The following is a 24,232-nucleotide window of genomic DNA, read 5'->3' on the forward strand; positions in this document are numbered from 1 at the left end:
TACTAGAGCCGGTGATTATAATTTTCTTCCTTTTTTTTTTTTTTTTTTACTTAACTGTTGGTTAATCCTCAAGATAAGCCTTTTTATATAACCCTGTCACTGAAATTCTAAAATTTACCTTAGAACCGTATATCAATGAAAGGCAATGTTTTAAAAAATTATTTATTTTTAGAGAGAGGGGAAGGGAGAAAGAAAGAAGAGAAATATCAATGTGTGGTTGCCTCTAGCATGTTCCCAACTGGGAACCTGGCCTGCAAACCAGGCATGTGCCCTGACTGGGAATTGAACCAGCGACCCTTTGGTTCCTAGACTGGCACTCAATCCACTGAGACACGGGAGCCAGGGTGGAAATCTATGTTTTAACTTACATGGCCTTGTGGTTATTTTGAATCCTACCCATTATTATGTAATGGTGTAGCTGCTGGAAGTCAATTCATCCTAAAACATACCTTTCAAAGCTGCTTGTTTGGCTTCAATGAGAAACAAGCACTTACCACATTTAGTATAGACTTTGACTGGAGAAATAGCTGATTATTTGAATGCTGAGAGAATCAATGAAGAGCTGACTTTCACTTTTAGAAAGCACATGAGATTCGCTTTCTTTGCTTTGCCATGTTTCCAGCCCAAGTTCATGTGAGATTCTGTAGGCAAGAAGGAGATGAGAACGTTCATTTCTAGAAAGGTAAGTGAGGTGGTCAGGTTGTCATGGCATCCGTTCAAGAGTAGTTCAATAACAAAAGCCTCCAATCTCTGGCTCTCAGACGCAATCTCCTGGTTTTTTGGAATCCTTCCCACCAAGCTACAGAAAGTGTCAAATTCCACTTGGGGACGTTTTGCCTGTTCAAGTAGTTTTGATATTTGCACTAATCAGATGTGAGTTCTGTTGTGGTAGAAATAGTTAAGTACCTGTTATTTTCTCTAGAAGGCCAGTAATCTCCCTAAACCTGTATAATGCCTATAATGTAGATTTCTCTTTTCAAGGCTGTACGTTGGCTGTTCCAAGACATTCTCCTCGTCAGAGAAGTCCCTGAGCCCTTTGCAGTGGTGCAGACACGTCCTGGACCACCCGACTCCGGAGATGGAGGCGGCGAGGCGCTCCCTGTGCCACCGGCTGGAGCAAGGTAACCGCACACCTGCCTGTTTACGTGCTCGGACTCCTGCCAGCGTCCGCTGTCTTTGCTGGTTTGGGAATAGACACTCGGTGGGAAAACCTCACCCTGAGGCGTGGCTGTTGCATGCCAGTCACTTTACATGTACGACACAGCAGGGGTCCTTCATACAGAATGGATTTAGTTTTGTGCTTGTTTTCAGCCATATTTTTAGCTTGTTTTAGTTTGTAAAGTAGGACTATGTATTGTTTTTCTTTTTTCTTTCTTTGTGCAAATAGACCTTAAGCATGATGGGTCAGTTTTAAATTCTCTGGGGATGGTAACAAGGTTGGGTGGCAGAGTTCCAAGACAGAAAACCGTGGTTCCATCGGGACCCAGGTCCTGACCATTTTGAGTTCTTTGAATGTTTAGCTGGATGTATGACTGGAAGTTCTAAAGTCATGTATAAATTGGGAAATAATCTTGTATTGTGTGTAACGTAAGTTAACTTATGGAGCTCAACAAAAGTTTAAGTTAAAAAAATAGGGCTTTAATAAAAGGAAAAACAGCAAAAAGGAATGAGTAGTACTCAGCTCCTTTGCTGTTCTGGTTAAGTAGACTAATTAAATGTTGCTTAATTAAAGCAGCCTTTACCATCTTTTGCTGTGTGTATTGCACTCCTGGGCATAAGGGTGCTCGTATAGTGTGCACCCACATTTTTGGCTTATACTTTCAGGAAAAAACCTTTCATACTAATTTTTTATTCAATTATTTATTTATATTCGGAAACAGTGAAAACTGATTAATTGTATTCCAGGGTGTTATTTTCCACACAGATAATGTTATCGCTTTCTATAGTTACACTGTTACTGCATGAGCATAAATAAAAGAATTAAAAACATTGCTGTACATACAGAATTAGTATTACCCATGCATAAAGCACATTTTTTCCTCAGACATTTGGGGGGAATGTGTGCATTACACGTGGCAGAATCTTGTAGTTGGGCTTTGCCTCCGAACCTCGCAGTGTCTGTTTCATGACCTAGGACACTGTTTCGGTTCCACGGCTGCCCCTGTTGAAATGTCACCTGGGTTTCAAAATGCAGATTCCTGCCCCTTCCAGATTAAATAGCGTAGCTGGGAGCAGGGCCAAGGGGCCCTGCATGGGCAGGGTCACCGGTGCGGCCCCTGTGGACACCAGTTTGAGACACTGCCTGTGAAGCTCTTCAGGGGTCATGAGTGATTATCGAGTATTTGGACACGATAAGGCAAAGCGTAATAGGTAACATTTCTCGAGCTCTTCTGTGACAGTGAGTGTGTTACGTTTTTGATGGCCTTCATTTTATCCAGTCTCACCACACTCATCTGAGGTAGGTACTACTAGACTCACTTTCCGAGGTGAGGAAAGTGGGGTTTAGAGAAATTCGGAGGATTCCGAGGCCAGAAGGAAACTTTGGGGGCAGAGCCAAGACGAGCCTGGCTCGTCCCCCAGCCTCCTTTGACAAAGGAGTCTCCGCAGCCTCCTTTACTAGTTTTTGGGGGCACCATCATAAGTAAATTTCAGAAGACGTCTTTTAAATATTTGGGGAAGATCAAATCTGAAAAGCATGTTTTATTAACATTTTGATTCAAGTCAGTTTTTAGTGACAGAAAGCTGAAGACTGGAATAGAAATAAAGGAGGATTTGGGCTAAGACTTTGGCAGTAGGTGCTTCCCTGGGAGAGCCGTCGTCTCTGAGTCCTGGACACCTGTCCTGACGCTGCCCCCTCTTTCCCGGGCGACCCCAGACAGGCTGTTTAAGCCCTCGGACTTCTCTCTTCCAAGGTCGGGTAGACCGTCCCCAAGTTTCTTGGATTCAAGGACTTTTTATATGTACTTTTTTTAAATACATGGATTTGACTTAATTGTAATTAAAATTCAAATGAAATTCAGAACTACAGTTCTTTAGCTCAGGGGTCAACACAAGGCACCAGATGGAGAAGACTTCGCAGGCCGAGTATCTTCCGTCACTTAGAGAGCAGCCACTGATGCAGACGTTAATGAACAAACCTGTGTTCAACAATAAGTCTTATCTGCGGACATTGAGATTTGAATTTGATCTGATTATTTTTCATGTGTTGCAAAGTCACGTGCTTTTTATTTTTTGAAAGGATTAAAAAACGTAAAATCCATTCTTAGCTGGTAGGTGTTACCAGAATAGGGGCAGGTTGGATTTGGGCACTCAGGCCTCCTTTGCTGACCCCTGCCGTAGTTCATTTGCACGCAGGGCACATTGACATACAAGGTTGATTTTTAAAAAAAAAACAGGAGAGGCTTTTGTTAAATGGGATGTAAATATTCCTAATTGTGGTGGCTTTTGAGATTTTAGACTAAGTGCCTTATTATCTGATTTTACTTTCATTGACAAGGGGGCTATAGCAGAATTGTGAGAATCTGAGGAAATGAATTGACAAGTTGCTGTTTTATTCATGATTTAATTTATTTAAATTTCATATAAGAGATGTTAAGCAGAGAACTAGCATTTCAAAGCCAAAATTAGTCTTTTGCTAAATTTGTATATAAATCTAAATCCTCTTGCTGTGAGAATAACGCTTTTGTTCTCAAGATTTATAATCCCAATATGAGACAAGACGTATCCCAGTGGATTAGGTTATTCACTGGATGGATTTTTTGAAATGCCTGTTTGATAAAGCAGTATGGCTGTAGTCTAGGAAGTATTAGTCTTCGGGATACGATAAGAAAAATAGCAAGTTCCTGCCCCATCCTCCCATGCCCATTTTATTACCCAGATGTAATTATTTAACAAAAGCCATTTGTTTCTATATCATTGTTTGCCTCTGTTTATAAATGCTGTGCTCATATAGCTTGAATTGTCAATGTAAAACATTATCCATTGGCTTTCTGCTTTGGATGGTGAAGGCTTAATTTTTTTATAACACCCCCTCCTTATACTTCGTCTTTACATATTCTCCCATGTAGCTTTTCACTAATACTAGAATGTATCGATTATGATGGAAATAGTCTCAGCCACACAATGTTTTATTACGTTTCTTTCTTCGTCTAACTTTTTGTTCTTCCTGGAGTTAATGGTAGAAACACACTTACTTGATTTTTTTTGGTCTTGGTCATTAATTTATTCCCAAACTCTCCAAATGAATCATCTTTTGATATATAAATCCACCAAGGCTTTTTTTTTAACTGGTTCTCCTGGCAGTGCCCTCTGAATCGGGTCTCCGCAGGTCCCTGCTCAGCTGTCATGGTGGGACTTCCTTTTGCTCATCCTTGCAAAAGTCTCCTATTCTCTCTTCAGTGTCATATCACCTCTTTCCTAGAAGCAGAGGCTTCCTTTTCTTTATGTTCCTTCTTTTATAGAATACACTCTCCTGTTGCTTTTTGGGGAGTAGGGGAGGATACAGGATATGTGGGAGGTAAACTTGGAGAACCCCCTATGTCTGAAAGTGCCTTTATTGTACCCTCACTCTTGAACTTGATTGTCTTTTTGACTAGGTATAGAATTCTAGGTTAGAAACCATTTCCAACAGAGTTTAGAAGGCAGTTTTTTTTCCCATTATATTTTAGCTTTAGGCTTGCTGTTGAAGTCCTGTTTCATTCTCGTTTCTGATTCTTGTGACTTTTTCAAATTAACTCCCCAGGTATTTTAGAATCTTTTCTTCCTGGTATTTTGAAACTTCATTTCTGTGCTAGACTGTTAGTAGGCAACCTGGAAATGTAAGCTTTGCAAAATTTCAAGCAGTTTTTCTGTGTAATTCTCCCCTCCAGTGTTCTTTGTTCTTTCCAGATTCTCCTTTTAGTCAGATGTCAACTCTCCTGGATCCGTGTTCCCATTTTTGATTTTTCCCCTTTAGTTTTCTTTTCTTTTTTTTTTTGATGTTCTATTTTCTTGGAGACTTAAAAAACCCTTCTTCCAAACTCCTTTGTTGCATATTTATTAAGTACCTCCTTTGTGCCTGGCACCGCTGTGGTTATGGAGGTACAGCAGTGGTCCGAACAGGTGTTAAGTCCCTGCCCTCACTGAGTTGACCCTGTAGTATGTGCCGACTTCTCACTTACGCCTCCTGTTGTTTTGTAGGGTGCATTTATTTGTGTAAAGTGTCTTAAATCTGGTAGCTTTCTGTTTTGGTTTAAGTAATGAAACCTGTCTTTGAGAAAAGCAGGAGAAGGGGCCTCGGCATCTGCAGGGGAGGGAGCCCAAGGGCATTCCCAGGAGACCTTGAAACGGTCGCCCTGTTCTGGCTTCACTGTAGAATCCCTGCCTCCCTTCTGTCATTCATTCACTGCACCTTCAATTTGGCACCTTCCTGGGTCCTTGTTGGCTTACCCCCTACTGTGGGCCCTTGGAGCAGTGAATGCCGAAACCAAAACCCACATCCGTTCTTAGTGTTTACCTGTCTTGTCATTTCTGAGTGAAATGACTTGACTTAGTCTGTTAGGGTCTCTGCTATTCAGACTTCCGTCCACTTGGGTTTATAAGAGTTTAAGTTTAGCTGCTGTGCTAGTATGGGTTTGTAAGAGAATAGACAAGGATTCTAATTTAGTCCTCCATAGTGAAGAATTCTTACTGGCTCCCAATTAAGGGGCCCTTTGTCAAAGATAGCTAATTAACATACATTAAAATTACAATTTTAAGTTAAACTTTACTCATAGCATAAATATTTAATTGGAACAATACACATTCTATATTTTAGAAGTTTCAAGTAACTCTATGATAAAGCATTTTCTTTTTTATGTAGACTTCATTTCTGGAACACTCAGCATTTTCAGGAAATAACTATTTTTGAGCATTTTCTTTGAGACCGGGTCTGTTTCCCTTCACTGGTGTGTACGTTTATACCGAAGGATGGGGACTCTATTTTGTTGGTCTCACCAGCTAGAAGGGCACCTGGCCTGTCATGGGTGTTGTTGCTAAAATAAATTAGTTTTTAATTCTTTTTGAAGCCAGTGTCACAGTGCCTACCGTTACCATTTCAGTTTGAGTTTCTGATGTTTTAAGCAAGGTGGCATCTTTGCACCACTTTCTTTACTAGCCATCTTTTTCTTCCAGAACACGGATGGGCATCTCTTCAAGTATCAACTTGGAACATTGTTTCCCCGTTCACAATGCTTAATGTAAAATAATAGTTTTTACTTACTTTACTGCACTTTGTTGCAGAATGATCAGTGGTTGTCTACACTCCATGCACGGAAAGACTGTTTGGTGAGACCACCCACCGCCGTGACCAGGAGCACTTGGGGCCGAGAGTGGAAGAAAGGGTCCCGTCATCCTGTCCTGCTCCGTCTCTCACACACTCACAGAGGGGACAGGGCAGTGTCCCTGCATGTTAGCCTGGGCTTCACATAAGATGCTGCTTCTAGAGGGTCAATAGTTCAGATATTTGGTTTCTGGTTTTTGACCCTGATGTTTGGGGGTGAAAATTACTCAAAATTAAAGATTAATTCCCTGTAGACTATGTGGAGAGGGGCCACAGCTGTGAGGAGCCCAAGTGTATCTAGTTGGGTGGACCTTGTATGTACCCTCCGGCTCTTGGTCTAAAAAAAAAAAAGCACCCAACCCCCCTGATGAATCCAAGCCCCTATACACCCATCACGAAGACATTTTATGTTTCTCCCCTCTCCTTCTCCCCTCCTTGTGCTCCCTCCAGGATCTCCTGTCTTATTCCCTCTTGTACCCCAGGAACTTGGCCTCTGCTGTTTTCTTGGTTGCAAACGAACTCCTTCCTGCTTGAGGAGGCCCCTGCAGGAACGCACCTGAGTAAGAATTTGTCAGGCTCTGTTTCCGTAGGTAGACCTGGCAGCATTTCTCCCAAGCATGTCCCGAGTGCTGTGGCTGCTGATGAGCTAGCTCTTCTGGATTACAACTCCTGGAAGGACCTCTGGCTCTCTCCTTGCTGCCTCTAGTTTTGATTTGGGAGGTCCTCAGAGGGCCTTCATGTTACACCTGGCGACTTGGTGACTGGGCTCTAGGTAACAAAACTTTGTAGGTTATGGGGGAGTGTATGGGAAGTGTTTCGTCTTGAGGTTGTGAGAACAGGCTTATTGAAAACCCTGCTCTTCTGAAAGTTTGTTTTTCTGAATACGGGAGAAGCGATATTTTGTGAGATTTAATTTTATGGGGAGATAGTACGGGTGTTATGACTGTTCTAAGGTATTGCTAAGAGAAGTGCTTTGTCTTCACAGCTACAATTTTGCAAATTGGTTAAATGTTTGTGTAAGATAGTTATTTTTGTTGTAAGGTATGAGGTAGATATTTTTTACAGATGGCTAGCATATAAGTTTAATACCCTTAAATTCTCATAGGGAAATGAATTGAATATTAATTAAATTAACTGAAACCTTTACTGTGGATCCCAAAATTATTTTCCCTTTTCCAAACCGTTTTCTTAATTTCATATTTCATAATTTATAAAGTCTTACATATCAAATAGTCAAAGCAGGCAAATTACTTAAGCTTTTTCTACCTTTTTTACATTTATATTTATAGAGTTTAAGAGATTAAATAAAGGTGTTTACAAAGCGGACATAGTAAAGGCTTAAATTTTAGGTCTCTTTCCTAATATATTTGAATAATGTAATTGGCTTTTTTGGATAATGTACAGAAAGTAACATTAAAAGTAAAACATTTGCTGAAAGTTAAATATTCTGGTACTTCTAAATCTGCAGCCTATGGGTTTAGAATTAATTAAGAAAGTCCAGAATCACAGTTTCTTCCCCCCACAACACTGAAGCCTTATTTGACTACACAATTAGACAAAACTCAGTATCTCGGTGGTTCCTTCTCTTTCGAAAACGGTCCTAACAGCATTTAATATTTTCTATTTGGAAGCACCTAAGGATAAGGGCCTATACCTTAATTTCATTTTGAATTGCTTTCAAACATGTTTTAAGTTGTGAATGTTTGTTTCTTGTGATTTATTAATTTGACTACATTTCAGTTCCTTAGAATTGAGAGCAAAGAAAGTCACTGAACATTTGGTATTGGAAATGTCATCCAAGTAAAAAAAAAAAAAAAAAAAGTCACACGGCAGCGCTCATTAAAAAACGTTAGTTCTGAGGGTGGGGATTTGCTCATTGCTCTCCCCTTCCCAGTGCCGGGAATAGTCCCTGTCACATTCTAGGTGCTGAATGCTAATTATCGAGTGAATGGTTATGGTGGAAGAGTTGTTGATCTAGCAGTTAGACTTAGTGCCCATAATGCCTCATGCCGACCTAACTGTGTAAATAGGAACATGCCAACTTGTTTCTAGTGTTTTGCTTAGTAAGTGGGGACATTTAACAGATTTCACAGAGCTATTGTAAAGATTTCAGGAAATGTCAAATGTGAAATTACATACTTTGAAAAATGGGAAGGGCTATAAACATACAGACACATTTCTGATGTACGGTTCTTTTATTTTTTAAAGATTTTGTTATTTTTTTGAGAGAGGGGGAGGGAGGGGAAAAGAGGGAGAGACTGTCAGCACCGGGGGAAACACTGATCAGCCTTCTCTCACGCGCCCCCCAGCCCGGGACCTGGCATGTGCCCCGAGCGGAAATTGACCCAGGGAGCTTTGGGTTTGCAGGATGATACCCAACCCCCTGAGCAGCACCAGTCAGGGCCACTGTTCTTTTTCAAATTATATTTTTAAAATTTATTTGATCATTAGAGACAGAAGAAGGGGGGAGGAGAGAGAGAGGAAAATATTGATTTGTTGTGCCACTTACTTGTGCATTTATTGGTTGGTGTTTGCACGTGCTCTGAGTGGGGGTCAAACCCGCGATCTTGGCCTGTTGGGAGGACATTCTAACTAACTGAGCTGCCCAGCCAGCGTCCCTAATATGCAGTTCTTTATTTAGAAGTGAAAGCAAAAATACAGGGACTTATCTTTGTTTAGCTGTTTATACTTTATAGAAAACTAATAGTATTTTTTTCCTTTAGGGGTTATCTATTTTCTCTACCTATAAATAAAGACATTTGTTGGAGTTAGGAATCTCAAATTGAAAAGTTTTATGAGTGAAGTTTATTCAAGAATAGTAGAAAATTCGAGATGACCTTATTAGTCTCTCTTTTGTTTCTTCTCAGATCTATATGTGTTCCATTTCTGACATGCTTTTCTGTATTCTTCCTCACTTTCCCTACCCCTTTAGAATATAAGTAACAAACACCCACAGAACTTTCATGGAGAGCGTTAACTCACATGATATCCTAAATTGGAATAAGACTAATCATCCAGAGTCTTTGCTGAAGTCCAGGTCATGAGGCTGGGATGTTAAATAACCAAATAATGATCAAAAAGCTTATCTAAGTAATTTGAAACACCCAATATGTGGCTCAGTTAATTTGGGGCCAGTTAATAAAAGCTTATCTCGCCTTAAGATGCTTAAATGTCCATAACTATTGAATCAGGACAGGTCACATCTGAGGAGTGTGGGTATAGTTTTCATGAATAGTGTCACCCTGCACAATCACTGTCTTGGGTCATGTTTCCCTGTGACTGTCTCTCGTGTCCTCTGGGATTACGCTCAGCAAATGTGAGTAGATATTACTTCGTTATTGAGTTTTTCTTTTAGCTTCATATGATACCAGTTTCCATTCTTGTGTTGGTTGTTATGATGGAGTGTTTCTCTCTAGATTTAGCCAATGAAGAAGAGAGTTGTTGACTAATTCATGCTCCAAAGGTGGTCTTTTCATTTGTAAAAGCCACAGATGGAACTGAAACATTAAGAAGCTTGCTAAGTGTCTGTCTCCTGGACCCTGTCCAGTCTCTCCTTGTGTGGCCCGAGATGCTATCTTCATCAGTTCATGTTTCCAGTCTTGAGGTGCTCCGTCAAATTTGGAACACAAAATTAAAACTTAGTCTGTGCAGTTCATTTTAGGTGAGCTTTGTAAAAGATTCCCTTTCTCATCGGAAAGATGACCTGGAACCATACTGAAATGTTTGCGTAGAGTCGTTTGCGTAGAGTCGTGGTCTCTTTAACATTTGCTGCTGTTCCCATGCCCTGGAAATCGAAGACACACTTTCATGGCTGTTGGCTTCTGTCACGTATTTTCTTTGCTCTTACATTCAGAGTAGTCCCAATGCATTTGCTTCACTGTTGGAGATGTTGTTTAGTACAGAAAGTAACAAATAATTGAGATCATGTTCCTATGAAATTTACAGTTTCTATCTTACATGTTTCAAAGTAGTTGTGTTTATTTTGCCTTTTTACAGTGATTATGAAGGTGTTTATTAAAATAAGCAGTAACTTGTGGCAGTGCATAATGTTTGTTATAATGAATGTATCATTGACATCCTACTTTGTTACCTTCCTCAATAAGGAAAAATAAAAGCAATAGAGATTCTCCCAAAGTAGTTATTACTGTTTCTGTGTGCTACTTTGATGATTGATTAAATTTCCCTCCATGGCAGTAAAAATTTATTTGGTAGATCATGCCTTTTGTTTGGGACGTATGTGCATGAAAGAGAATCAGCTTATGTAAGAATTAATAGACTGCCCTTTTCTGAACTATCGGGCCTTGATTAAAGATGATCGACATGCTAGCTCATGAAGTAAATGTACGGTGTGCTTGCTGGTGCAGGCACAGTGCTGCATACTACGGGTACAGCGGCGAGACGGGCTCCATTCCGGTTTTGGAGTATGCAGTGTAGTCAGGGAACATTGTAAATGTAGCAGCTCTTGATCTTTTTTTCCCCGTTCCCTTAAAAAGGCATGATGCTAATGCACCTGAGTCTGAGGCTGTGGCCAGGAATGACATGTCAGAGTCAGGAAGAGATCAGCAGGTACCTCTGGTGGGGGAGGGGGGCAGAATAACAGTCCAGAGCACAGGACCAGCATGTGTAAAGGCCCTGAGATGGGACGAGACTCAGGATGGGAGAGCAGCTGGCAGACCACTGTGGAGGGAGGAGTTAAAGGAGGGAGAAGGCATGAACTGAGTGGCTGTAAATGAAACGTGAGAAGTATGCAGGGTTTTCAAAGCAGTTGAGGATTCTGGACTTTATCTTAAGATGGTTGGGAGGCCTTTGAATAGATTTAAGCAAAGAAATGACATGATTCTAGACAAGAAAGCTACAGGGTATTGCCTGAATTGTCTTATGTGACTGAGCCTTTGTTGGAATATGGAAAGATGTGGAGAGTGAAATAGTGATTATAGAAATTCTTTGGACTGTGAGTAAAGTTAGGCTTTTAGCATTTTTAGGGGGATTCTTTAATTTATATAAACTTGGAAATTCTTCTGCTTTTCTCAATAATATTTTGAATTTCTTCCCTCCTTCCCTCCTTCTCTCCTTACCTTCTTTCATCCTTCCTTCCTTCCTTGGGGAGGGGAAGGAGTAAGAAAGGGGGAGAAACATCGACTGGTTTCCTCTCATATATGCCCCAACTGGGGGCCGAACCTGCAACCCAGGCATGTGCCCTGACCAAGAATTGAACTGGCAACCTTTCACTTTGTGGGATGACATTCAACCAACTGAGCTACACTGGTCAGGGCAATATTCTGAGTTTCTTGGGTGATTTAATGTGAGAAATGGTAGCTTAAAATGTGGCCAAACTCTCCATGATACATAAAGCTTTTATATTCTCACTTATTTATAATACATGGAGCTTTAAAACTTTATATAGTAACATGTTTCATGTATTTAAGTTGGAGCTCTTGCCAGTTTCTATTTGTGAGTGTAATTTTTTTCCACTGTCATAGCTGTAAATTCTAAATTGTATTTCAAGGAACGATATATAAGTTCCTTGTGTGTGTGTGTGTGTAAAATATGTCTTTGGACATTCCAATTTTATAGTCATGTTGTGTGTGTCTTCGTGTGTGTGTGCACAGTAGTACATGCTGTATGATTGTCTGTGATCTTCATTTTTAGGTAAGAAATGCCGGGTTAGGAGGAGGATGTGCTAAGCAGTGGGAGCTGCTAGCGTGTGCCACAGATGATCACTGCAAGTGGCGGGGATGTCTAGTTTGAGGATAAAATGGGATGCTTGTTTTTTTTCATCATCACCCAAGGATATGTTTATTGATCCAGAGAGAGGAAGAGGTGTGGGGGCAGGAAGAAGAGAAACTTCAGTAACGTGCCTCCTGTATGTGCCCCGGTTGGGGATGAAACCATAACCTTGTGGTGTACGGCACGAGGCTCTGCCCAGCGGAGCTACTGGGCCAGGGCAGAGATACCCCGTCTTTAAGCAGAGATCCGAGTGTGGGGTTTCTACCCCTGACTGAGAAGCAGAGCTCACGGGGTAACCGCAGACACCCACATCGGACTGAGCAGGGGCTGGGCGGCGGGCTACATGGACTTCTGAAGCAGCCCGCCCCCGGGATAAAGGCCTCCTTCCTTTGCCCTGGGGAGGTAGGTCCTCAGCCACTCCGCTGCGGCCCACCCGCTGGCCATGTGGAAGGTTTGCTGTGGACTAACCCACCCTGTACATTGTGCTCCTGTCAGTTTTCTCCTTGAAGGTGGACGCCCATGGGGGTGATACCTATGTCGGTGCAGAGGAAGCTCAAGCTCATTACCTCTAAGATAACTTAGTTTTTACTCATAAATATATACCAGCAACAAAATCTTACTTGCTTTTTGGGAATAATAACAGCAATAAATAAGTAAGAAAGTAAATGGCAAGGGACTTTGTAGGAAATGAGTACCTAGGAGGACAGAGACATTATGTGCTCAGAGTTAGGACAGTAATACACTTTTTAAATCCGCACCGAGGACATGCTTACTGATTTTAGAGGGGAGGGATGGAGGGAGAAAGAGGAGGAGAAATATCCCTTAGTTGCCTCTTGTATACATTCTGACCGGGGACCAAACCTGCAACCCAGGCATGTGCCCTGCCTGGGGATTGAATCAGTGACCTTCTGGTGTGTGGGGAGTGGGAACCTACTACAAGATCGTCTAGCCTGTTTCTTCGTAGAATTAAACTCTGTAGCATCTTTCTTAACCGATCCCCGTCTTGCAACGTAGAACTTGGAAGTTATTCTAGCTGGTTGTCACAGCTTGCACTGTGGCTGGAGTCTCATTGAGCGCAGCTGTCCAGAACCTGCATGACGACATCACATGGTTGGTTGGTGGGTTATTGGGTCACTCCTCCCTTGTTCTTTTCGGTTAAGTCATTACTTTCACACAGGCCCTCTTGTCACATTCTGTGGCTATTTTTTTCCTGTCTTTAAATTTGACTTAAGCCTTAGCAGTCAAGCCTAAGGGAAAATTTGCTTCTATAAAAGGGAATTTTTAAACATGCTTTTGAAGTGTAATTGCTACTAAAGTAGTTTTTTTTAATTTCCCTTGTTAACTGCAGGCGGGAAGTCGGATGATGAGCCAGGTGACGCTGTAGAGGTCACTCTGCTCCTGGACGCCACGGTATTGGGTCCGTGGGGTTACAGCTTTTCTTCATTTGACCAGTGATTAAGTAAAAACAAGTTGACAGTCCAGAGAATTTTCCCCTTTCCAACTCTCACTTTTCAATGTAACTTTTAGACCCTTGTCCTGGTTAGAGACGACCTGCAGAGGGACCCCGTGGTGTGAGAAGAGCATTCGGCATGTGGTCCTGGGGCTGGTTAGGGTCTGAGAAGTACAAGAGGTTTAATGCGTTAATTATGTTGACTAGATACTTTAACCAGCAAGATTACTTTGTTGAGACCTAGGAAATATTCGACCTATTAAATTCAAGTTAAAAACAACTATAAACCTCTGATCCCTGTGGAATAAATGTTATTAAGCAGTACTCTTTGTGGTGAATTATTGTAACTTTCATTGAACAGATACTTCATTTATCTGCCAATCATTGGAGGTATATAATCCCTGAGTTACTTTCAAACTTAATATATTTAAAAACTTAATCCTAATTAAGTGACTTTGAAAGTGACTTTCTTGATTACCTCTAGGTATTATTTAAATGGATATATGAACTCTTTTATTAGATGTTTTTTAAAAGTGGTATGAAGCCATATTTTTATAAATTATTACATTTTGAATGCAACTTGAAGTCGAACTATTGAGTATCTATAGTGTTACAGGGCTGTAAATGAATATATATCATTGCTACTAAATTTAAGTCATGACATCTGTCATAATTTGAATGTGCCAGAACTATTGGAAAATATGCAAATTAACCCAATAGATTTTTCTAGCTGTAATTTGAGGATTGAGAGACTTGAGGGTTATAGCTAACTTACCCTGATTAAATACTCCCTAAGTATGCCAGTTAGGAATAACATTTACTCGTTTCTTAGCTTTTTTTTAGTTGAATGTTCTGGCAAATGCATTCCAGTTAAACCCTCTTTACTTTGTGTATACCTGGGAAAGAACACTATGAACACCTGTTTCAAAGTAATAGCACTTCCTAGAACCCTTATGCTTATTTATCAGGTCACGGAGAGCTGGGGAGAAATTAATGCTATTCAAGTTGACCCAGTAAAAATAGTGGATCAGATAAGCTGCCAGCCATATGTTACTATTACAGGGGGCTTGCTTGCTCAGGTCGGAGCAGAGTCAGCAGTGCTTGCTTAATGTAAACGTGTAGCTGCCCCAGAAAACATATACCTCAGTCTGTGCAGAGTTTGCGAGAGCGAACCAGTGAAATACTGTCTCTGCCCGAGGTCTCTAAGTCCTTTAAGGTTAGCCCAGACATCTGAGTACATCTGTATCCAAGCACCACTGTAGGTTCCAGGTGTGTCAAGATGTCATGTGATCACCTAGGAAGTTTATAGTAGAAAGGCTGATTGTGAAAAGTAAGGTCTTCCTGCCCTGGTGGTTTGTGGGTTTAGGTCAGAATGCTATGGTCTGGATTAAACTTCCTGCCTATATAAAGAAGAATAAAAAGTTTTAAAAAAGCTGATGTCCCCCATCCCTTTACTGACCTCAGACCACTCTGTAACTAGTATGAGTAAAGGGCCCTGAATTCCTCTGAATTCATTAGTTGAATTCCTCTAATTGTTTGACTTAGAACTGACGGCTGCCTATCTTTTGCATAAAGAAAGGTTAAAAGCGGAAGGAGTGAACATTTGCTACTCTGCCCTTGCTTCCTTTTCCCTTACTTTCTAGGACTCTGGTAAAGAATCAAAGATATGACCTTAGCTTGTGGTTTTGAAGAAACCATACTTCTTAAAAATGTGGCATTTGAGATATTTGTTTCCTCTGAAATAATCTTTGAGTAAATAAGTGAGAACAGTTGACCTCGTCTGATCAAATTGTGGAAAGTTCAAAGTTTGGTACTTTGTCTCTGCCTTGGTAACATCTGGGGAAAGACTAAGTCAGTGAAATTGTCTAGGTAAGATACATGCACCCCTACGTTCATCACTGCATTATTCACAGTGGACAAGGTATGGAAGCAGCCTAAATGCTCATCAGTAGATGACTGGATAAAGATGTGGTACACACATACAGTGAAATATTACCTGGCTATAACCAGGAATGACACCTTCACCATTTGTGAGCACATGGAGGGATGGACCTAGATTATACTAGGTACAGTCAGTCAGAGAAAGACAAATACCATGTAATTTCACTCATATGCAGAATCTGAAGAACAAAATAAATGAACAAATAAAACAGAAATAGATACAGAGAACAGACTGACCATTGCCAGAGGGGAGAGGGGTCGGGGGTGGGTGAGAAAGGCGAAGGGATTAAGAAGTACAAGTGGGCAGTTAGAACATATGGGCATGCAAAGCGCAGCACAGGGAATGTAGTCGGAAATACCGCAGTAACTCTGTGTGGTGCCAGGTGGGTGCTCGAGTTACTGGGGAGATCCCTTCGTAAGTTACATCAATGTCTAACCACTGTGCGTACACCTGAAACATACTGCAGGCCAACTGTAATTGGGGAAAAGAATATAATGGATAAAGCATGCCCCTTTTTTTTTTTTAAGAGGACAGGTTGAACTACCTAAGAATTAGTAAAAGTAAGAGTGGAAAATTTCTGCATTCTGCTTTTTCCCACGTAGCTTCTAGAACACTTTTCTTCAGCATTTATGGAATGCTTTCGCTACAATTTATAACGTTTCAGTAGTTGTTTAAAACTGCTTCATAGTCTGAGGAAGCACCAGCCAAGCTTCGCCTTACCTACCCTTACCACGGCCCTGCCTGGTGCCCTCTGACAAACCCCGTCTTTCCGTTGAGAACACTGACCCACTGAGATGTCACCTTGTCACGCTCAGCTCTCAGCATGGGCATGTGACAGGATGGAGACCGGGCTGTCATCTAGATTCGTAGGCCACTGTCCCGTTAGTCTGTCATGGGCTTTGTTACTGCACATTGTGAAACTCACACTAAAGAAGTGTGCTGTCAGCCATCGCTGTGGTGTCTCAACAGCTGGCAAACTCCTGCGGTAGAACTGTGCTCCTGTGCATGTGTCAGAGTGGAGGGTATAAAACCGGCCCAGACACTCGCTCGGGGGTTGGCAAACTGCGGCCATCTCTGGCATTCTGCCTCTTTCTCTGTGGCCCCTCTCACATGTTTAAGTGGTGTTTTAACATAAAATCCAAAGAATATTTCATGCCCCATGACTTATATGAAATTCAGCTCTTTATGTAAATAAAGTCTGACTGGCATAGCCACACTCATTCATTTGTGTATTGTCTGTGGTTGCTTTAATGCTCTGCCGACAGAGTGGAGCAGCTGGACAGAGACCATGGGGCCCGCGGAGGCTGCAGTGCACCCTCGCTGCCCCATACCGAAACCCGGCCGACTCTTGTGTGAGCCTGTTGCTGTGGTCTTTGATTTCCACTGGCACAGCATACGGCCATCTAACCCTTCCCGACCCCTCCCTAACTTTTTTTATTTTAAACCAAGACCTTAATCCTGGATTTCTGATTCCCTAGTGGCGAATAACCTTCCGTCACTGTGGGTTTTTTAAATTATTTATGACAGCAATCGATCCCTTTGACATCTCTGTGAACAGCATGGCCACCGCACTTCAGCTCTCTGAACCTGAACCCTTGAGACGTAAATGTCCTCTGCGGGATTACGTACGACGGACACTTGCTGACATCGCAGTTTTCTTTCCGGGCTCAGGCTGTTGCAGAGGCGTGCGGTCCAGCCTTCCCCAGGCAGTCACTTGCTCCCGTGCCGGGGGGGCCAGGCCGTCCCCCTCGCAGGTTCTTCACTCCAGCCCCTGCCTTCCCGGCACACGTGCTGGCGGCCGATGTCCAGACGAGAGGCCCTAGAGCCCACCTTCGTCCTCCACATTCTCCGTGTCCTCACTGTCTCGATTCAGAGGCGAAGTCCCCCTGCTTCCCTCAGCCTTACTTACCTCTTCCCTCTCCCACTTCCTCTGAGCTCCAGGGTCTCACTTCCTCTCTTCTGTGGACCCTTATTTCTCCTCATTCTAGAAATACGCAGGCTCCTTCATCCTTAAAACTGTCCTCCCTTCAGTTTCATACTCGATCTGCAACCCTGTTTCTTCTTACTTTTTAGAGCCAAATCTCTCTAAAAAGAGTCATTTTTCTTACTCCTCTTGTATCTGCTTGACCTATTAACACTGGTTTCTGCTTCAGCTCCTCTGTCGAATCTGCTCTCAGTGACCCAGTTGTCTGCAGTCCCAGGGGTGTTCAGCCTGCGGGCCTCCTGTGGCCCAGGACGGCTGTGAATGCAGCCCCTCACAGAATCGTAAATTTACTTTAACTGTTAAATGAGGTTTTTTTGTGTGATTACATGTCACAGTGCATTTACCATCTGGTGTGGCCCAAGACAACTCTTCTTCTTCCAGTGTGGCCCAGAGGTGCCAAAAGGCTGGGCACCCCTGCCAGCAGTTTTTTTAAGCCCTCGTCCTATAGCATCTCTCTGCAGGAATCCCCCTGCTAACTTTCACAGCGAAACTCTTCAGTATCTTTTTTCCTCTTGGAGTCCACCGTCCTTGAGCCTTCTGAATTCTCTCTCGATGACCTGCTTCAGTCTCCCCTTCCCCACTGTTCCATGTTTCTTCTTTAGCTCCTTCTCTTTCCCTTTACATCATCGCTGGGTGACTTCACTGATGCCCATGACTTCAGTTGACACCTGTTTGTTGATGTGTCCTGATCTTTCTTCCTAATCCTCTTCTCTGAACCTTTGACTCCTTACAAACATCAGCACACAAGCATGTTTTATAACTATCTTGAATTCAACTCATTTTCTTCCAGCGTGTTTATTTCATGTTCCCTGTCTTAGTGAATGGCATCAGTGTCTTAGAGAGCATGGTGTCAGCTTTGAATTGTTCATCTTCTCCGTGTCTTGTATTCATTGGGTCACCAGATGTCTCCACTTTAGCTCAGATGTGGCTTAACATGCTGGCACCGGATGTGCTGCTAATATTTTTAGTTCAGTGTCTTGTGATATCTCGTCAGCTCTGCTGTGAGGCCCTCTAACTGGTCTCCAAGTTATCAGCCTCCGCCCAGTTAGCCCCTTGTCTGCATGGCTACCTATGTCTTCATAGAATACTTCTCTCTCTGGTCGTGCTTTTTCTCCTTCTCAGAGTCGAAACACGACTGAATATTATACTGTATGTGACAGTCGGAGAGGTGGATTCTGCCAGCCCCTCCAGCCGTAACCCTCCTCATGCTTCAGTCCTCGAACAGCTGCCTTTCCCTGAATACACACCGCTCTTTCACGCTTCCGTGCCTTCGCCGTTGTTCACGTCTAGAGTGGCACTGTGCCCTGCGAGTTAGGCTGCTCAGCCTCGAAGGACCGTGTTGAACATCCGGTCTTCTGGAGAAGTCTCTGGATTCCCTCAGAGTTAATCACTGTTTTTACTTCGCTCTGAGTGTACCCCATGAGGCTTTTGTTGCACTTACCATATGATGTTACACTCACACCTTACTTGCCTGTCTTCTACACTAGCTGGTCTTTAGAAATTGGAATGGGAAGAGTAACCGTATTTTGCACGTCTCAGTATCTGCAGCATCTGGTCTCTGTTGCCACCATGGTGGGTGCTTACGAAATGAGTAGAGAAATGAATCTTAATAAGCAGGTGGGAGCATAGGGCCGGGCAGATACCCCAGAATGACTGTGGAGCAGGGAAGTAGCTATGCTGTGTGCATCTGTGAGCTGTTTGGAGAACTACTGGAGACTGACTTTAGGTTTCTTTTTCTTGTTTTGGTGTCTGTTGGCAAGTGTTGAATGAAGGAATGGCCGCATGTGGTCTGAAGTGTTGAGTTTATGAATCACTCTGGAATACTTCACTTTTTCTTTGGCTCAGGGGTACACAAGGTTTTGCCTTGGAAGATTTAAATGACTGGCAGCCAGTTCCTCAAGGCAGAACCTGGGGTAGGGAATGGTGAAGGAGAATATGATTCTGGGTAGCCAAGACCAGAGCCAGGAGCAAGGTGCTATAAAGCTATTTATTTAGACACTTCCGTGAATTTTAGTAAAACAAATCTAAGACTTGCTGTTCATGAGTTTTCATCTGACTTAATCAAAACTGAAGCAAGAATATATGGCTACTTTAGACTGATTTCTTCTCACTGCCAGGACCGTCCCACCTGCACCCCCCACTCACCTACCCTGTGTGAGAGACAGATAGTAATAGAACACGGCAAATGAGGGTGAGCCCTGGTCTCTGTGAGCTGCGGTTTTGCCTTGCAGAGTCTTACGTGAGAAGGGAGAACAGGGTAGGCAGAAAGTAGGGCTAGTTTTCTGGAATAACTTCCCTGTGTCTTAGTCTGTTTTGGCTGCTGTCACTAAGTACCACGGACTGGTTGGCTTATAAACAGCAGTGATTTACTGTTCACAGCTCCGGAGGCTGGATGTCTGAAGTCGGGGTGCCACATGGCCTGGTGAGGGCCCTCGTCTAGGTCGTAGAGGTCTGTGGCGTCCTCACGTGGCGCTCTGTGGAGCCTCTCCATAAGGACACTCATCCCATTCCTTAGAGTTCCGCCATCGTGACTTGAGTAACTCCTGATGGCCCACCTCCAAATACTGTCATCTTTGGTCATTAGCATTCTAGCATACAATTTGGGGGGACCCAAACATTCGGAGAGTAGTACCCTGACTTAGAAGTGTGGCCATCCTGTTAGGAGCCATTAGGAAGAGGAAGAGTGCTGCCCTCCAGGACGTCCTTACTCAACTCAGACCGACTTGGATGCTTCATGATTGACAGTAAGGTTCATACAAATTTCCCTAAACATCCTTGCAGCTCTCTTGTGGATGGTTTGATTGTAAGAAATGGTTGCATTTCAAAACTTTGAGGAAAACGTGTTGTCTTCCTGCATGGTTTACCACCAACTGATGTTCTTGGCACAGCCTTTGTCACGCTTTGTTCTTGCTCACACTTTAACTGTGTGACCAGTGTTGTAGCTCATCCCAGATGGGGACTCCTGTTTAGTCTGGGTGCCTCGCTCACCCCCGTGACAGGTCCTAGCCATCAGCAGGATACAGTCGTTTAGCTAGAAGCCAGATGATTCACACACATAAGGGCCAACGACGTAGTAGTCAGTACATTTCTTCATCGAGCCTCTTCCTGGCTGAAATGTCTACACTCACCTTTGTCTTCAAAGTTCTACTGAATCATAGTTATAACAAGTTTAAGAAACTGGGCAAAATCATTTAGATGCAGGAATGGTAGAATGGTTTGAAGTAAAGATGTACTAGTGAAATTGTCGAGATGCCGACGAAGTTGAACATTTGTTGATTGCATACTGTGTGCCAGACATTGGGTTAGGTACTGCACTGGCTACTTTATAATAAGAAAGAGTGAAAACAATAATTTCCAGAACATACAGGGTACAGCACAAATAACGCCCTCTTTTTACTACAAAATCTTTTATTAGAAAATCAGAAGCATGCCATTCTGTAACATTACAATGTCACACTCAAGCACGCCATGTGACAGTTTAGGTGAAATACTCAAAACTGTAAATTATAACACCCATATAACTGGTACCCATATTCTCACGCAGGCGTTGCTGCTGCTGCCGGACCCTGTATTGTAGTGTTGCTTTAGTTTTTATTTTTTTTAACATACTTAAAAAAATTTTATTTACTCATTTTTAGAGAGAGGGGAAGAGAAGGAGAAAGAAAGGGAGAGAATTCAATGTGTGGTTGCCTCTCATGCACCCCATACTGGGGGCCTGGCCTGCAACTCAGGCACCTGCCCTGACTGGGAATTGAACCGCTGACCCTTTGGTTCACAGCCCGAGCTCAATCCATTGAGCTACACCAGCCAGGCTAGTTTTGAACTCTTTTAGCTTGATGTGGTATTGAGCTTTTGATAGGATTTTCATTAGATTAGTTATTTTTTCCCTTTATGTGAATTACCACATCCTGCTTTCTTAAATTTGATTTTGATTAAATCTAGCTCCTTACATAGTCAACAAAATTTGAATATTAATTGTATTTACAGTGAGTCAAGGCAAAAATGATCAGGGCATGGTAGGAATGTCATTGTTTCTTGGAACTTTTTTTGTGGCCCCCAAAAAGTAATTTTCAGTGTGGAGAACTAGAGAAATTTAGACTGTTTCTTAAATCTATCATGTCACCTGTCCTTTGTGATTTTTCATTATTGATATTATCATCACTGGAGCATATAACAAATCAGTTTTGGTGGTTAATACTTTGCTTAATGATGTATAGAAATAACTACGTAGGTATGTTATTTTTCAGGTCAGGCAACTTAAAGATATAAAAATAATGAATAGACCTTTAGACACTTTCAAGTTACTTTTTGCAGAAAGATGAGGGACCAGTCCACAACTTAGTAATTTATAACATTTATCTTAATAGAAAATGCTCATTGGACAAGGGAGGCGAAGTAGAAGTTTAGCCAATAGGAGTGATAGTTCTTAACAAGGAAGTTCCAGAAACACTAGCGGTGGACGTGTAATGCACAAGGGTGAGGGCGCACAGGAGGAGATGTGCAGGACTGGACCTTTCAGACCTTGTGTTTGATGAAGAGCCATGCAGTGCTGGGAGGGAGGGAAGCAGCAGAGTTCCAGTAACATGTGACTGGCACAACTTTGGTAAATGATGCTCGGAACAGGCTCGGCGAGGGCCGCGCTGGTGGCGGGAGTTTACTGAGGAGCACGTTGCCCTAACCTGGTGAGCGGTGGCCAGGGCTTCAGGGAATCTGGGCAGCAGTTTAACTCGAAGCATTTTGGAAAGACAACCTTGCCAAGTGTGATGCGGAGTTTAATCAATGTATCATTATGTTTGGGCCCAACTCTGCTATTCTAGGGATTGCAACTAAATGAACTTGGGAGGAGTGGTGTAGGAAAGCGTAAGTGTTGTTCAGAAGTTTATCACCCATTTTCTCTTAGTCAAGTTGTCTTAACTTCCTTGTTATAGTCATTTAGATCATCACTGAGCCTCTCGAATAACTGAACATTCTTACATAAAAATATTAAATTGATTAAAAAACATAAAATTACCCTGTCAAAAGTTCTTTTTGTTTCCTTCTGTAAGAAAGTGCTTCCTGTTAACAACTCTTCAGCCACCCAGTGAGGAGCCACCCAGTGAGGAGCCACCCAGTGAGGAGTAGGATGTGACGGCCTCCACTCCCTCCTGCTCTCCTCCACCCCAGGCCCAGCACCGATGTGGCATCCTTGTTTCCTTAGCTTGCTCCACAAATATCCTCCGTCCTCTTAAAAGCCTCCTTGCTGAAAAACAAGGCGGAGCATTCTTCCTTGCAATAGATGCTGATTGTGTGCTTAGTCGGGATCTTGCTGTCATAGCCGCAGTCACTGTGCCATTGTGCCCGAGGCCAGCCACGTAGTCCCCGTGCAGAGCAATGCACGCTGTTGGCTCAGGGCGCGCTGCCGCCTGCATCTGTGGGTGAGAACACGCCGCCACTGTAATCTGCCTGGCGGGCGGTCAGACTGGGGTAGAATAACATTATCTGTTCAGCGAGTTAGCATTCACAAAGGACTATTGATTGTTTTACCGCAGAATTTTTCATGACAAATTTTGAGTAATAGAGATCGAAGATGTGAGGACAGCCCCCAAGTGCGCGGCATTTTAACCCCTGTCTTTCGGTGTGTGTTGGGGTGGGGTTTACACAACCAGAAGTCAAGGAGCCGGAGCACCTGCTTTGCACGGTCAGCCCCAGGGCCCTGGCTCAGACGGAAGAGCTGCTAACCACCAGGCCAGACGGGTGACTGGGCTGGTGCCAGTGAGGGACCAGGCTTTGTAGCAGAGCCCGCGTTGGAAAGCTGACGAATTCTGAAAGTGGGATTGATCGTGGTGAATGCAGAGTCTGCCTTGCCTAGTTCCTTCACTACGTGGGGAAAGATGTTTTTTTATTTTAGCTTTTGTAATGGGCTGGTAGTTAAATCTGGAGACTGCTTACTGAAGTAAAAGGAAACATTTTGCTCTTTTAAATAACCTTGGCGATACTTTGCAAGGGTCTTAAAGATCAGAATTTTGGAACTGATTGTTCTTGAGAAACTACATCCCATCGTTTCTTTCTTTCCAACCTGCTGCCCATTTTTTAAACACTTTTCAGCTGTTTGCTTGTTAGTGTTGCTCATTAAAAGTGATTTGGGGAATGCATTTCAAAGCAGTCCTTTTATATGTTTTTCTTCAAGTTGTGTCAAATTTCCAGCAAATATGAACCTATTTGTTGCTTAAATGTAAAGTTTAACTTAATTTACATTATTTGTTTATTTATCCTTATCCTGCTTTGTTTAGGTCTAAATGATTGTCTTTTGGGAAAGTGGGATTTTGACTAGAGCAGTGATTTGTAGCCCTTGAAGGGAGAGGAAGTGATGTTTAGTGTGACTTACTTAAATTTTTACAGTTTGGGGTCTTTTTCAGTATCCTAAGAACTTAGAAATGGTAAGGGCTTGGTAATTTTGGAGGAGAGAAAAAGGTTAACGTTAGTTAGCTGAGATAATGTAAGAATTCGATTATCAGTCTATTGCGGGTAAAATTCTTTATTGTATAGATTAAAGTAATCTGTATAATCCCACCTTTAAATGTTATCAGAATAATATATGTTAAATATGGAAATTTGGAAAATATTTTTATAAAAAGGAGAAATCCAGTAGATCACCAATTAGTCTCCATACTTGTCATCAAAAACAGCTGTCATTAAATTTTGGTGTATATAACCTTCTGGTGGTTTTGTATCATTTTCATCTAAATCTTGTTTTGGACTCAAAGCCCAATAGTCAGAAACACAATAGTCACTTTAAATTTCTTTCATAATTTAAGAGCAAGTTTCTATAAAAATTTCAATCAACATTTTCTG

General features: G+C 42.4%; 1 protein-coding gene across 2 annotated transcripts in view; it reads left to right on the forward strand.

The window, feature by feature from the left end:
• The window catches only part of SLAIN1 (SLAIN motif family member 1), a 55,211-nt gene that overhangs the window by 12,624 nt on the left and 18,355 nt on the right, over positions 1 to 24,232 (forward strand). For both annotated transcript variants that reach the window (XM_037154200.2, XM_037154201.2), the window contains exon 2: positions 982 to 1,121. In XM_037154200.2, the coding sequence (XP_037010095.2) occupies positions 982 to 1,121 (140 nt within the window). The remainder of the gene's footprint in view (positions 1 to 981; positions 1,122 to 24,232) is intronic.

Source organism: Artibeus jamaicensis, unplaced genomic scaffold, assembly GCF_021234435.1.
Source record: "Artibeus jamaicensis isolate MK-2021 breed Jamaican fruit bat unplaced genomic scaffold, CSHL_Jam_final contig_415, whole genome shotgun sequence".
NCBI lineage: Eukaryota > Metazoa > Chordata > Mammalia > Chiroptera > Phyllostomidae > Artibeus > Artibeus jamaicensis.